This window comes from Poecilia reticulata, linkage group LG16 (genome assembly GCF_000633615.1).
Source record: "Poecilia reticulata strain Guanapo linkage group LG16, Guppy_female_1.0+MT, whole genome shotgun sequence".
NCBI lineage: Eukaryota > Metazoa > Chordata > Actinopteri > Cyprinodontiformes > Poeciliidae > Poecilia > Poecilia reticulata.
In genome coordinates this window covers 30851982-30863983 of record NC_024346.1, presented here as the reverse complement: position 1 = coordinate 30863983, position 12002 = coordinate 30851982, and the positions used below count along the sequence as shown (strand labels likewise).

General features: G+C 37.5%; 1 protein-coding gene across 5 annotated transcripts in view; it reads left to right on the top strand.

The window, feature by feature from the left end:
* Nucleotides 1-11285, top strand: part of popdc1 (popeye domain cAMP effector 1) — a 13398-nt gene extending 2113 nt beyond the window's left edge. For 2 of the 5 annotated variants that reach the window (XM_008432847.2, XM_008432846.2), the window contains exons 3-8: nucleotides 2632-2756; nucleotides 3175-3362; nucleotides 3664-3772; nucleotides 4451-4618; nucleotides 4705-4846; nucleotides 10639-11285. In XM_008432847.2, coding sequence (XP_008431069.1) covers nucleotides 2632-2756; nucleotides 3175-3362; nucleotides 3664-3772; nucleotides 4451-4618; nucleotides 4705-4846; nucleotides 10639-10763 — 857 coding nt within the window. In that variant the 3' untranslated portion in view covers nucleotides 10764-11285. Of the gene's footprint in view, nucleotides 1-2631; nucleotides 2757-3174; nucleotides 3363-3663; nucleotides 3773-4450; nucleotides 4619-4704; nucleotides 4847-5935; nucleotides 6356-6776; nucleotides 6817-10638 lie in introns of those variants that run through there. The other 3 variants (XR_535852.2, XM_008432849.2, XM_008432848.2) reach the window with 3 other exon arrangements.
* Nucleotides 11286-12002: the final 717 nt, after the last annotated feature.

Genomic DNA, 12002 nt, shown 5'->3' with positions numbered 1-12002 from the left:
TGCCTGGATTGACTGGAGACAGGAAACAGCAAGAATTATGGGAAATAACTAGCAGAGCTTTGCTGGATTCAAGATGAATAAAAATGAAAATAATACATTTTGAAATGGTAATGTTGCCAATGCGACTTCAGTAAACCATCATGTCACAGCATTAGTGCTTCTTTTTTTTTAAGAGAAAAAAAAAGAAATAGGACAAGAGTTCTGAACAGTGCTTGGGTATTTGTAGTGCTTGTTGATATGATAGAGAAAAAAAGAAGATGATGTTAAAATTACTACATTATTACTATTAAAGAGAAAGAAAACGGCCACTAATTATAAAGTAATAACAATATTAGCAATAATTACGCAATTGAAGCTGTCTGCCCACCACCAGAGATCAGAGGGCACAGCTCAGTGAACCCAGACCACAACCGAACCGAACCACCGGTCCAGTTGTCCCCACTCAGTCCAAAGAAGGATAGGTCCACCTTGCATGCTGTGCTTTAAAACCTGTGATACTCTATACATCCCTAATCTTGTGTAATGCAGTTGAAAGAAAGACATGGCAAAATGGGATGTGATCCCAGGTTAGACCATACTTACCCTATTCTTTCTTTATTACAAAGGTTTTCTTTTCTTTCTTTTGTTTTGTTAAACACAGTAAAAAAAATTTACTGCATCTGTTGGAGCTGCAGGCGGGATTAAAGTGTTTGAATCAAAGTATGAGACCAAACAAAAAGTGGTAAATGTCTGTACACTATGTTAGCATACAGACATTCACATTCAAAGACTGAACTCAAGTTAAAGCTTTTAATTATACTTTAATCAATAACTCAACATGATAGCAAGAAAAAGATCAAATAAAAATGTCACGTTTGACTTGATTTGAAATGTTTTCTTAGTTTGATCTCCCTGTTTCACATTAAAATGATTAATCATGTATGATCTTGCCTTTATTTTTATGAGTCCATACACCTATCATTCTCCAGAAATATCACTCTGTTGTAAAACAAAGTCTTTGTTTCTGCCTCATTTCCCTTTAATTTTAAAAAATCTGGTAGTCAAAAAAGAGAGTTCTATTAAATGGTTCAATTCCAACTGTATTTTCTCTATTTTTCTGATTGTTTTCAATCTGTTCAATAAGTAGAAGAGCATCTGCTGCCTCTTGTGTTTACGAGGCTCAGTACTGCCCCCTATCAGAAAGGCACAGTACTTTCTGCCTCACCCTGAAAATTGTTACTGCACATTTAAGACGGGTCAGAAAGACTAATTTGTCACTCACATTCATTAAATAGACAGACAGTTAGAACCTCAGCTTATATGAAACATGTAAATAAACATGTTTTATAAGTATATTGGCAATATTGAGAAAACAGCAATAAGCATGCGGCAGCAAACTGCTTCATTCGCTTTTTGTGACAGCGCCACCAAGGGTGAAGCACAGCACTGCACCCTGGTCTTCTAATGTATTTCTAACAGGCAATGAATAAATTCAGCAATTTTTGACCATAAAAATATTGATATATTACCAATAAAAAATATTCAAAGAAATGTCAAGTGTAAAAATGGATTTTCTCTTATAATTATTAGAATCTATTTTACTTCTCATGCAGGTGCCTGACCTGTAATCCTAAATAGGTATTTAGGATTACAGGTCAGGCACTGCCTGACCTTCCTCCCCTGACTGCACATCACTGGTTTTGAGAGGCAGTGGTCCATTCGTACCTGATGAATTTGTCTGATTTAAATGAACAAAGATCTGCCATTTGGCAATGTAAGGTCTTGTGATTTATGATCCTAAAGGTTCACAAATGTTTAATGTCCTGGAGTACAAAAGGAAGTAATCTAGGGAAGATGAAAACAGATGAAACATTTTACAGCATGTTAAGATTCCCAAAACAAGATTTTAGCTCTAAGAGACTTTATAAAGCTGGATAACCAAATCAAGGACAAATGTTTGGTCAGATTGTTCAATTATATTTATCTATTTGTATTTCACATACATTTTTTTCCCACATTTTATCATCCATCCATCCATTTTCTATACAGCCTTGTCCCCAGTGGGGTTGGGAGGGTTACTCACAACAACTCACAGTTCCAGGAAAACAATGTCTCTGCCATCATTGGTGGTGATGCTAACTAGCCTGGCCATCATCGCTGGTTATGTTGTGGTGAACCAGCTGTAGCTCAGCAGAGATTATGGTGAAGGGTGTGGGTAGTGCATACACAAGGTTGATACCTTCTTTCTGTCTCTGATTGGTTGTTTCTGACCAGGAGTGGTGTATTTCTTCAGATGGCAGGGAGGAGGCAGAGGAGTTTTTCACAGATTCTGTCTCATATTATCCTGTCAGGATGCAGTGACGATTTTAATAAACATATAAAAATATATCGCTTATAAAGTGACATACTGAAATAGAAGAGAAATTTAGCTAATTCCATGAACATTACTTACCATTACAGTATACCTTTAACCAGTTCTTCTTAAATAAGCAGCATAACAATGAAGGTTAGTGGAATTGCCTCATTCATCTCTTCCATTGCATTGGGTTGAGATGAGCTGCACAGAATAATTTTATTATGAGTTGCATGCAGAGATTAATTGGCTGGACCTGTACTTCTTTACTTGCTTTATTGTTTGCTTTATTTTGACAGGATGCAGTCTTTTCATTGCTTGGGCCACTTTGTATCGTTGCAACCTTGATGTGATGGTTTGGAACGTGGTGTTCTTGGTGGTCAACTTCATGCACTTATTTTTTCTCCTGTATAAGCGCAGGCCGGTGAGTTCTGCATCACCATGCTCTATGCTCTCTTTTCAACATATTGTTACCATTACTTCTTACAGTTGGGAAACAAAATATTAATGCTGAAGCACAGTCTTTAGTTTTTCCATCACTACCTAAGCTAATGATCACCATGTCCTCTGACATTTGACCCATTTGTATGCTAAGAATCTTCAGGCAGCATCAGGACTCACTGTTCAAGTAATGGATCTCCATCAAGTCACAAGAATGAGACCAAGATTCATAACAAGATGCAAAGAAACCTTCTTTTGCCCTCAGTTGTATTATCTAGTCACTGTCTCTCAAATTGATTTTTACAAGCAATATACCCAAGAAAGCTTTTTTGTTTTCATTAATGATTATTTTAAGTAATTGTTGTTTATTATAAGGATGAATTGTGAATGTGCTCTTTCAGATTAAGATTGACAGGGAGCTGCGGGCTGTCTACAAGCGGATGTTTGAGCCTCTCCATGTGCAGGAGGCTTTGTTTCAGAGGCTCACAGGACAGTTTTGCACCATCCAGACTCTGAAGAAAGGCCAAGCATATGCTGCTGAGGACAAGACCTCTGTAGATGAACGCCTCAGTATCCTGCTCAAAGGAAAGTAAGTTATGTTTGCAGCATGGCTAGCTACAGTCTTTAACACTTCCTGACTGAAGCATAATCTGAATAATCATGGCTCCTGGCAGAAAACTATAGCATCCATACTTACCTTAACTGCTTGAGGTTTTTTTAGTTTCATTTATAAATACTTATGGCATCAGAAAGGTTTGCTCCTTTATGCATCTACTGGTCAGTAGGAAGGCTAAGTCTTCAAGGTTTTACCAATAGTAACACTTATTGACAATTGTTATCAGTAGTTTATAAAATTGATAAGAATTGTGAATTGAATGTTTTTGGCACAGGATGAAGGTGTCATATCGAGGTCATTTCCTCCACAACATCTATACCAACTCATTCATTGATTCTCCGGAGTTCAGGTCTACTGAGATGCACAGAGGGGAGAAGTTCCAGGTAAAAAGCAGAAAGTCAAAGAAAACATAAATATGGATATACACCAGCCTATGACATCAAGATCTACTCAAGCCTAGACTGAGTAACTGTCTGTGTTGTAGCCAGATAAGCTCTAACCTCCCAGTGCATGGACTAGTTTAGGCCCTTGCAAGAAACCAAAATGCAGTAATGGACAGTAAGTCCATTAAATACTGGTAGTAGTAAAGTGGGGCCTCCAGGGATATGATTTGCTTGCTCAGCAAATCCCACAAAGAATTGTCTGACTTGAGGTCTGCAGAATTTGGAAGCCAAAACTAAAGTTATAGTATAAGATGAGGGCATGGCAGAGGCACAGGGGGAAAGCACACCACCTCAGTACAGAGACCTTTGTCCTCTACTCGGCCGTCAGAGGTCCGACTCCTGGCCCAGAGTCCCAGCCTTTTGACCATTACCTAATGTCTTCCCTCTCTCATAACCCACTTTCCTGACTACTCACTGTCAAATACAGGCCAGTACAGACAAGAAAATCCTTTAAAAAATTAAGTTTGCTTTAATTTTTCTTGCCTGATTCATTCCCCAACCAGCCCACCATTTTCCAATACACTGGTTCAGTTCTCATATTCACGTGGCCACTGTAGATGCTTACAGTACCAACTTTGGAAATGAGTGAAAATTGTATTGATCTATTCTTACTGATAGGTGACAATAGTGGCAGAGGAGAACTGTAAGTTCCTGTGTTGGTCTCGAGAACGGCTCACTTACTTCCTAGAATCAGACACTTTCCTGAATGAGGTGTTCAAGTACCTCATCGGCAAGGACATCACCAACAAACTGTACACTCTAAATGACCCCACACTCAGCGATAAGGTGAGGATAACTTTGTAAAGACACAACAATGTTTTCTTACTGATTGTGTTACCAGAACTTTGCTGCTGGTGGCGGTTGTGTTCTAGGCAGTGAAAAAGATGGATCGTCAGCCCAGCCTGTGCTCTCAGCTTTCTATGATGCAGATGAGGAACAGCATGGCGAGCACTAGTGACACAGATGATGTTCTTAACCAGATCCTACGAGGAGGATCTGCTGGATCATCTCTCCGTAAGTGCCACTATCCCTTCACTTCAACACTATTTTTTAGTTATTTAAATGGTCATAAGTTCTGCCTGCATTGTGCCTTAAGATCTAAGGTAACAGTAGATTACTGGACTTCTCTAGAATTTCTTGTATCCTTAGAAAGAGTTTGGGCTCATTCTTACACTCTGCCACAAGTTCATGTTGAGAAAATTAAAAGAGGAGGATGGACGATGGATGTAACCCTTGTGAAAACTAAATATACTAAGCATATAACATTTTAGCATATTTGAGCAAACTTGAAGCCACACTAATGGTTGTAACAACCTGGGTTGTTATTCTTCTGTTAACCTAATTAATTTGTTTGTTATTGACTTTTGCTCAATTAAATTTCTTACGTATACATTGCAAATTGTATTTTTTATTATAGTTCATGTTGTTTTTCATGTCTCCTTATTTCTTTTGTTCCTCCTATAATTGATAGATATATAGATATTATTTCTAATGTATGAAAGTATTGTTTATGTCATTTAATTAGCTGTACTTACTTAAGAAAATGAAAAGGTATGTTCTTTTGTGAGGGAATTTATCCTTTACTGTTCCAGTAATGCCAGAATTAATAATAAATAATAAAGACTTTGTGGTTTTCTGATTTAGTAATTGTATTAGTTGTGTTACCACCCCCACGCCACTAGTGGCGGTAGCAGGCCCGAAAAGATGTGACTAAGAAGCAGATTTAGAAGAACACCAAAATCTACAGAATTTTTTAAAAACTGTGAGCTGCGCTGAAGTAAATGAGAGAGAAGTTCAAATACTTTCTGAAAGTGAAACTCCTTCCCAAAGACGAGGATATATTACAGATTTTAAAAGAAAATAAAACCAGGAGATGGCGGATAATATAGGAAATATCGCCCTCTTCACTTCCGGAGTGCAATGGTCCCATTTCCAAATAAGGTTTGAGACTGACAGTGGTCCGTCCTGCCCCTTTCTGTTTGCTGCAGCGAGGTCCTTCTCGAACAAGTGTGTTTATGTGAGTCTATGATTGGGACAGGGTCTACGTGTTTATGTCTATGAGTTTGAAACAGTTCCTGTATTGGTCACATGACTTTCTTATAGCGATATGCACACTGTCGCATGCGCCGACGCGTTGCCGGACCCATCACTGCCTCCTGTGGATCCTACCGGGAAGTTCACCTGCCTGAAAGCAGGATACCATTTCTACCTCTCTGCCTCGCTCCGTCAGACTTCTGGATCTCTAATATGACCGCCGATTTCGTTCTTATCTCTGGAATTATTATCATCCATTCACCACACCGGACTCTGGCTGTTTTCCCCTAGTGCACCACTCAGATCTATTCAAGAGTAAGTACAGTTATTCTGCTTTATCCCTCTTTGATCATCTCATTTCTGGCTGTTATTAATACCACTTTCTTTCCAGACGGAACTGTTTCCATGACCTTCCCACTCCAGAAAAACAAGAAGATCTTTTAACCTGTACAATCTGATCTTAATTTGAAAATAAATACAATTTCTTTATGTGGCTTCTTGTATATGATTCTACATGTGGGTTAGAAAATTAAACCAGAACATGCCATTTTCACTGTCTCAACTTGTTTGGAATTATAGTTGGCAGATTTTGAACTTTCAAACTTTCCCATATTGCTTCTTTGACTCTAATTTTAGCTTTCATTGAATGTTATTTTTTACCTCGATATTTGAAAGAGCCTTTATGAACAATCTTCCTATGGTATCAAAGTAGAATACTCTCAAATTTCTTTCACCTGCAAAAGGTCTGTGGAATTGTACTAGTGTTTTTGCTTCTCCATTGTCGTCATTTATTTACAAACTGCAGTATAATTAGGTCTTCCCACTGTAAGCTCATTGTAGTGTTTTTAATTTCCCCACTCAGACGATATGTAGTGTTTCTCTGACAGTTGTCCTCCTGTCCAACCTTCAGCTGTGACCGCTCCCTGACACAGCACTTCCATGGAAATGTTGTAAGAGCACCTCTTTATTTTCCCCCTAACTCAACTTTCTGTAACCAAACACAAACCTACTGACCTGATTAAAGTTCTTCACTTGACATCAAAAATTTCAGTTTCTTCACGATTAGATGACTTAACCTTTTCAAATCTATATTTTGCCTTATTTAACAGTCTTGTCCTAACTTGTTTTGTGCTATTAACATTTTATATAGTCAGAGTTTCGTCAAAATAAGATTAATGAAAGGCTGAGGCAGAGTTGAGGTCTGGTAACATCTGATGTGGTCCTCTTAGTTGAAACACCCAGAGCTTCATTTCTAGGATTTAAGGCAGCCTAGTGCTGTTGCTTTGATACCTACATGTTCAAGCCTTTAGCGAATGTTGTGGTCGACTGCATGAAAAATTACACTGAGATCAAGCATAACCAGAACAGACACAAGTCTGTTATCTGAAGCCAAGAGAATATCATTTGTAACTTTCAGAACTGCAGTTTCAGTGCTTTGATGAAACCTGACTGAAAGTCTTCCAACATTTAAATTCTCAAACACTTGATTAGCAACTCTTTTCTCAAGAATTTTAGATATGAAAGGGAGATTAAACACAGGCTTGTGATTTATTAAGTCATCTTGATCAAAAGGCTTCTTAAGTAAAGGTTTAATTTCAGCTTAAAAGCCAGTGTACCCATGTACTAAGGATAGGTTTATCATATCTAAAATGGAGGCAGTAATCAAAGGGAACAGTTCTTTAAATAATTTGGTTGAGACAGAGTCCAACATGTTGAAGGTTTAGAAGAAGTTAAAGTTTTTGATAACTCAGAAAGCCCCACTGACTCAAAGCAGTCCAAAGACATAACAGTGTTGGGTATCAACATTTGCATCAATGTTTGGCTTACATAATTTTTAATAATTAATCATTTATTACTAATTAAATAATTAGTATTGTTTAGGTTTCTGTAGTTGAATCAGGGCTTTATCCAAGAATCTTTGGAGTCATCAGCGAGAGACAGAGAGAGAAAAATTAATGAACGTCACAAATTATTTGAAACAAGAAGACAAAGAAATATCAGCAGAACCACAACAGCAACTAAAACCCTGCATTACTAATCAGTGTGTCCCTCCCTGCAGTGGGAGACATCAGGAGGAAGGAGCAAAGGTGGAGGGGATCAGGTCTAGACACACTGTTCAGATTTTGACCCGCTTGTCACTTTGGAACAAAGAGTGATAAAGCTCCACCATGTGCTCAGGCCTAACCTTAAGTTAAACCAAGGATCGTGGCTTGTGGCTCTGCATATTGTCAGTAACACATTCAGTTAAGGCATTGATGTCTTCTCCATGTGTCTGCACGTTGCCTGTAGTCTTAAAACAACCACACAGGGCTTCTTCTGCATCCTGTAACCATCTTATATGCCAAACAGAGCAAGGCAAACAAACAACTTCATCCAAAGATTTCAATTATTTTCTTTTGGATTGAGATGACTAATAATTGTAGGATAGGCTGTGGTGTTTAAATAGAGCTCAGTCAACACTAATGTATAAAATTTTCCCTGTATTATTACACCTCTTTCTGCAGCTGGAACAATTGATAAAAGGCAGCATTAGTCAATGCTTTCATACTTTTGCACCCATTTCTTAACATCTGAATGTTCCATCTGAAGCTAAGACTTCCTGAGCCTGCTCTAATTGTAGCTTTTTAGCTGACAGGAGTGGCACATGGTATAGTTTTCTGCTGCTACCAAGACACCTAGTCTAGCTGTCACTAGACCTTTGTATTTAAGACTTTATTAAATCATAAGTTTGTTGTTAAGAGCATCATCTCTTCTGCTGTCAGTCTGTTGGGGCAGCAGCATCAGAACCAGGGACATAAAAAAGCTCAACAACCTGATAAAGAAGGCTGGTTCTGTTCTGGTTCTGTTCTGGGGACCACTCTGGAACCTCTGGAGATGATGAGGCAAAGAAGGATTTTTCATGAGGTCATTAAAATTGTGGACAACACTGACCATCCTCTTCATGAGACTGACTTGGAAAAATGAAGTATTTTCAGAGGCTTCTTCAGATTCAGTGTAATACAGACTGCTACAGGAGATCTTTCCTGCAAAACAGCCATGACTATCTACAATAACATTCGGAAGAATTAATGAGTTACAACAACATTTAATTTCCCTTTGGGATCAAAAAATTATTTTTTAATTTTGAATGGTTTTTTTTTATAAAGGTAATGTCGTGCATCAGATCATTTTAAAACATTGATCATTTGTGTGTCCTCTCAATTTAGACTTTAGCTTTTTTCTTAACTTGCAATATATTTTTTTCTGTTTTGTTAATATTCCTACTCTCACAGTGTATCTGATGTTCACATGTTTGTTATATAAATGTGGTGGATTAATATTGTGAAGATAATGTTGTTGTCTAAAACTAAATCAAAGATTGATAAAAGAACAAAAGAGACTGGACTGAAAAAATAACATCTCTATTCACAAAGTCAGCCTATTTCTCATATTGTGTAAATCACACGTGTCAAAGTCCAGTCCTGGAGGGGCCTCTGCCCTGCAGCTTTTAGATGTTCCTCTGCTGCACCACCTGAATAGAATAATTAGGTCATTAGCAAGGATCTGGAGAACTGATCTACACAAGGAGGAGGTAATTAAACCATTTCATTCCAGTGTTTTGTACCTGTGGCACATCTAAAAACCTCAGGACAGTGGCCTTTGAGGACTGGAGTTTGACACCACTGATGTAAATGGTACTGAGAATTCAGTGACTTTAAAAATTTGCTTGACTGGAACATGATACAGTTGAACTCAGAATTATTCATACTCCCTGCCAGACTTACACTAAAATAATCATTTAATTTTACCAATTTGTTTCTTTAGCTGCAAGTAATGTTAATATTCTAAATTGTTACACAATATGTGGAAGGAGTTAAAGATTAGGTGATGGCAAAGAGGCCGTCTAGCCCCAGAAACTTGAACCTCATCACCAAACACCAACATTTTTATCTGACAACTCAATACTTTTCAGTTGAACTGTTGTTACCTAATGCTGACTGGTTAAAGGTTTATAGTGGATAGTAACAATTAAGGACTATGAAAAGGAAGTCATAATAGAAACATTTAGGAAGAGAGAAGCAAATTCTAAAAACATACATTTCAATCAGAAAAATCAAAGTATAGTTTCACTGCAAATCAATGTTATGTTCCTTTGGTCTTTCAGAAAGCAGGACAAAACTACAGCTCTTTATTCAGTTCACTTTTTTGGTATATTTTTACTTGAAAACAAAAGTAACATTAAAGCAGCTTTCTTGAGATGACACTAATTAATATATTTGAGCCTGTATGCATAAATTCAGAATTGTACAACTGGTTCTTATTAGAAGTCATTACCTTAGAGTGCTATAAAATCCTTCTGCATTGAATAAAAAAGATTATTATGAAGGATTCAAGGGTCAAAAATACTTAGAATAATGTGTTAACAATGGAAACTACTCACTATAACTTTGCATGCAGGTGAAAGGATGGCATACATGGAAAGCATATAATGTGTCATTTTCTTTCATTTTTGAGAAAAAGCTGTAAGTGTGAAACCATTATCTGCATTAGAAGGAAACAAACCATCTGATAAAAGTGAATGTGGTAAAGATAGCTTTCAAAATGTTATGTCAGATGTGCTACACCCAGCTCCATGAAAGGGCTCTTCATGTTGTGATGCACACTCCCAGAGCTGCCGAGGAGCCCGGGGGCTGATAATCACTGGTCCTCAGTTTTGCATTTTCTAACCCCAGGTAAGAAATGTGTATTTTAATTCTTCCTTATTGAAGTAATTGTAATATTTATATTTCTAGAAAAATCACCTGAAACCAAATCTTCGACTAAGATGAGGCCTATAGAGGAAGGCATGGAGGACGATGTTTTTGAAGAATCCGTCTCCTCTTTCCAGCAGCACACAGCTTCCACCAAAGAAGTGTAAGGATCAGGTGAAGATCAACTAGCAACACGAGTATTTTATCACCTCCTTTAGAGTCTGACTACTTTACTGATACCTGCCAGTACCAGTAAACAAAGAAAGTGTTCAAGTGTTCTAAGCATCCTTATGCACAATGTTTGTTCATTAGAAAGCACGAGTTTTATTTTCCTTTGTACTTTTTGAGTGTTGTGTTGTTTAAAAATTAATCTTTGCAAAAATATGTATTATTATCTAAAATCAAGACAACTTCTTGGTTTGAGTGAATTTATGTGAAATATCAGAGAATACAAATGTTTGTCACTAGGTCTGTATTTAAGACATGTATTTTAGTGTAGCTGTTTTTCCTTATGCTTCTGAGGTTTATTATTTTTCCCTGCTAAGTCAGATAATAGTGCCCTCTTGTGTTCATTTGATTAAATACACGACTGAATCATTTCAGAAATATACTGTGTTGAAGCATAACTGAGAAATGATCACTATCACTAACAATTGTAATTCTATGAATAAATACATGTTTAAACAGTGGCGAAACTCTGAAGTTTTTTAGGTAAGTACCATGGCACGTAGTCACGTGGCACAATCTTTGGGCTGAACGCACGCACACACATTATTTCTTTGCAAAACCACAGGATGGGTGGAGTTACAGATACAGACTAGGGCAAATAAAAGTCTTTATAAGAACAGTTCTCAGTCACCAGGGGCCTCATGCATAAAGCGCCGTGCGCACAAAAAATGTGCAGTCCCATATTTTACGCAAAAGTCGGCATGTATAAAAATTTAGTTTGCGTCAATGTTTGCGTAAATATACGTACACTTTTTTGCTGGCGTGAAAATGTGCGGCAGCCATGCAAACTTTTTCTGTGAACAATATCAAACCACAAAGCATCAAAACTCACCTAAATACACTGAAACCTGACTACATTTGGTGTCATTTAGACCAAGAAGCACCAAACCGAAGTTTTTCATGATTTTAATATTTTATTGTTTAAACGAAAACAATGAAACTGAACCGCATTTATCCTGAGGCAATAAGCTAACACGCACACAAAATAAAGAAAATAAAAGTATGTGAAAACCTCGCTCAAATGTAAACAGTACTTTTTCTCAGTTTTTGTGTCATACAGATGTAACGCAGTGATCCCCAAACTACGGCCCGCCTCCACATTTGGTCCGGCCCCCTGAACAATACCAGAGAGCATTCAGATTTTTTTAAATATAACCGTATTTTCCGGACTATAAGCC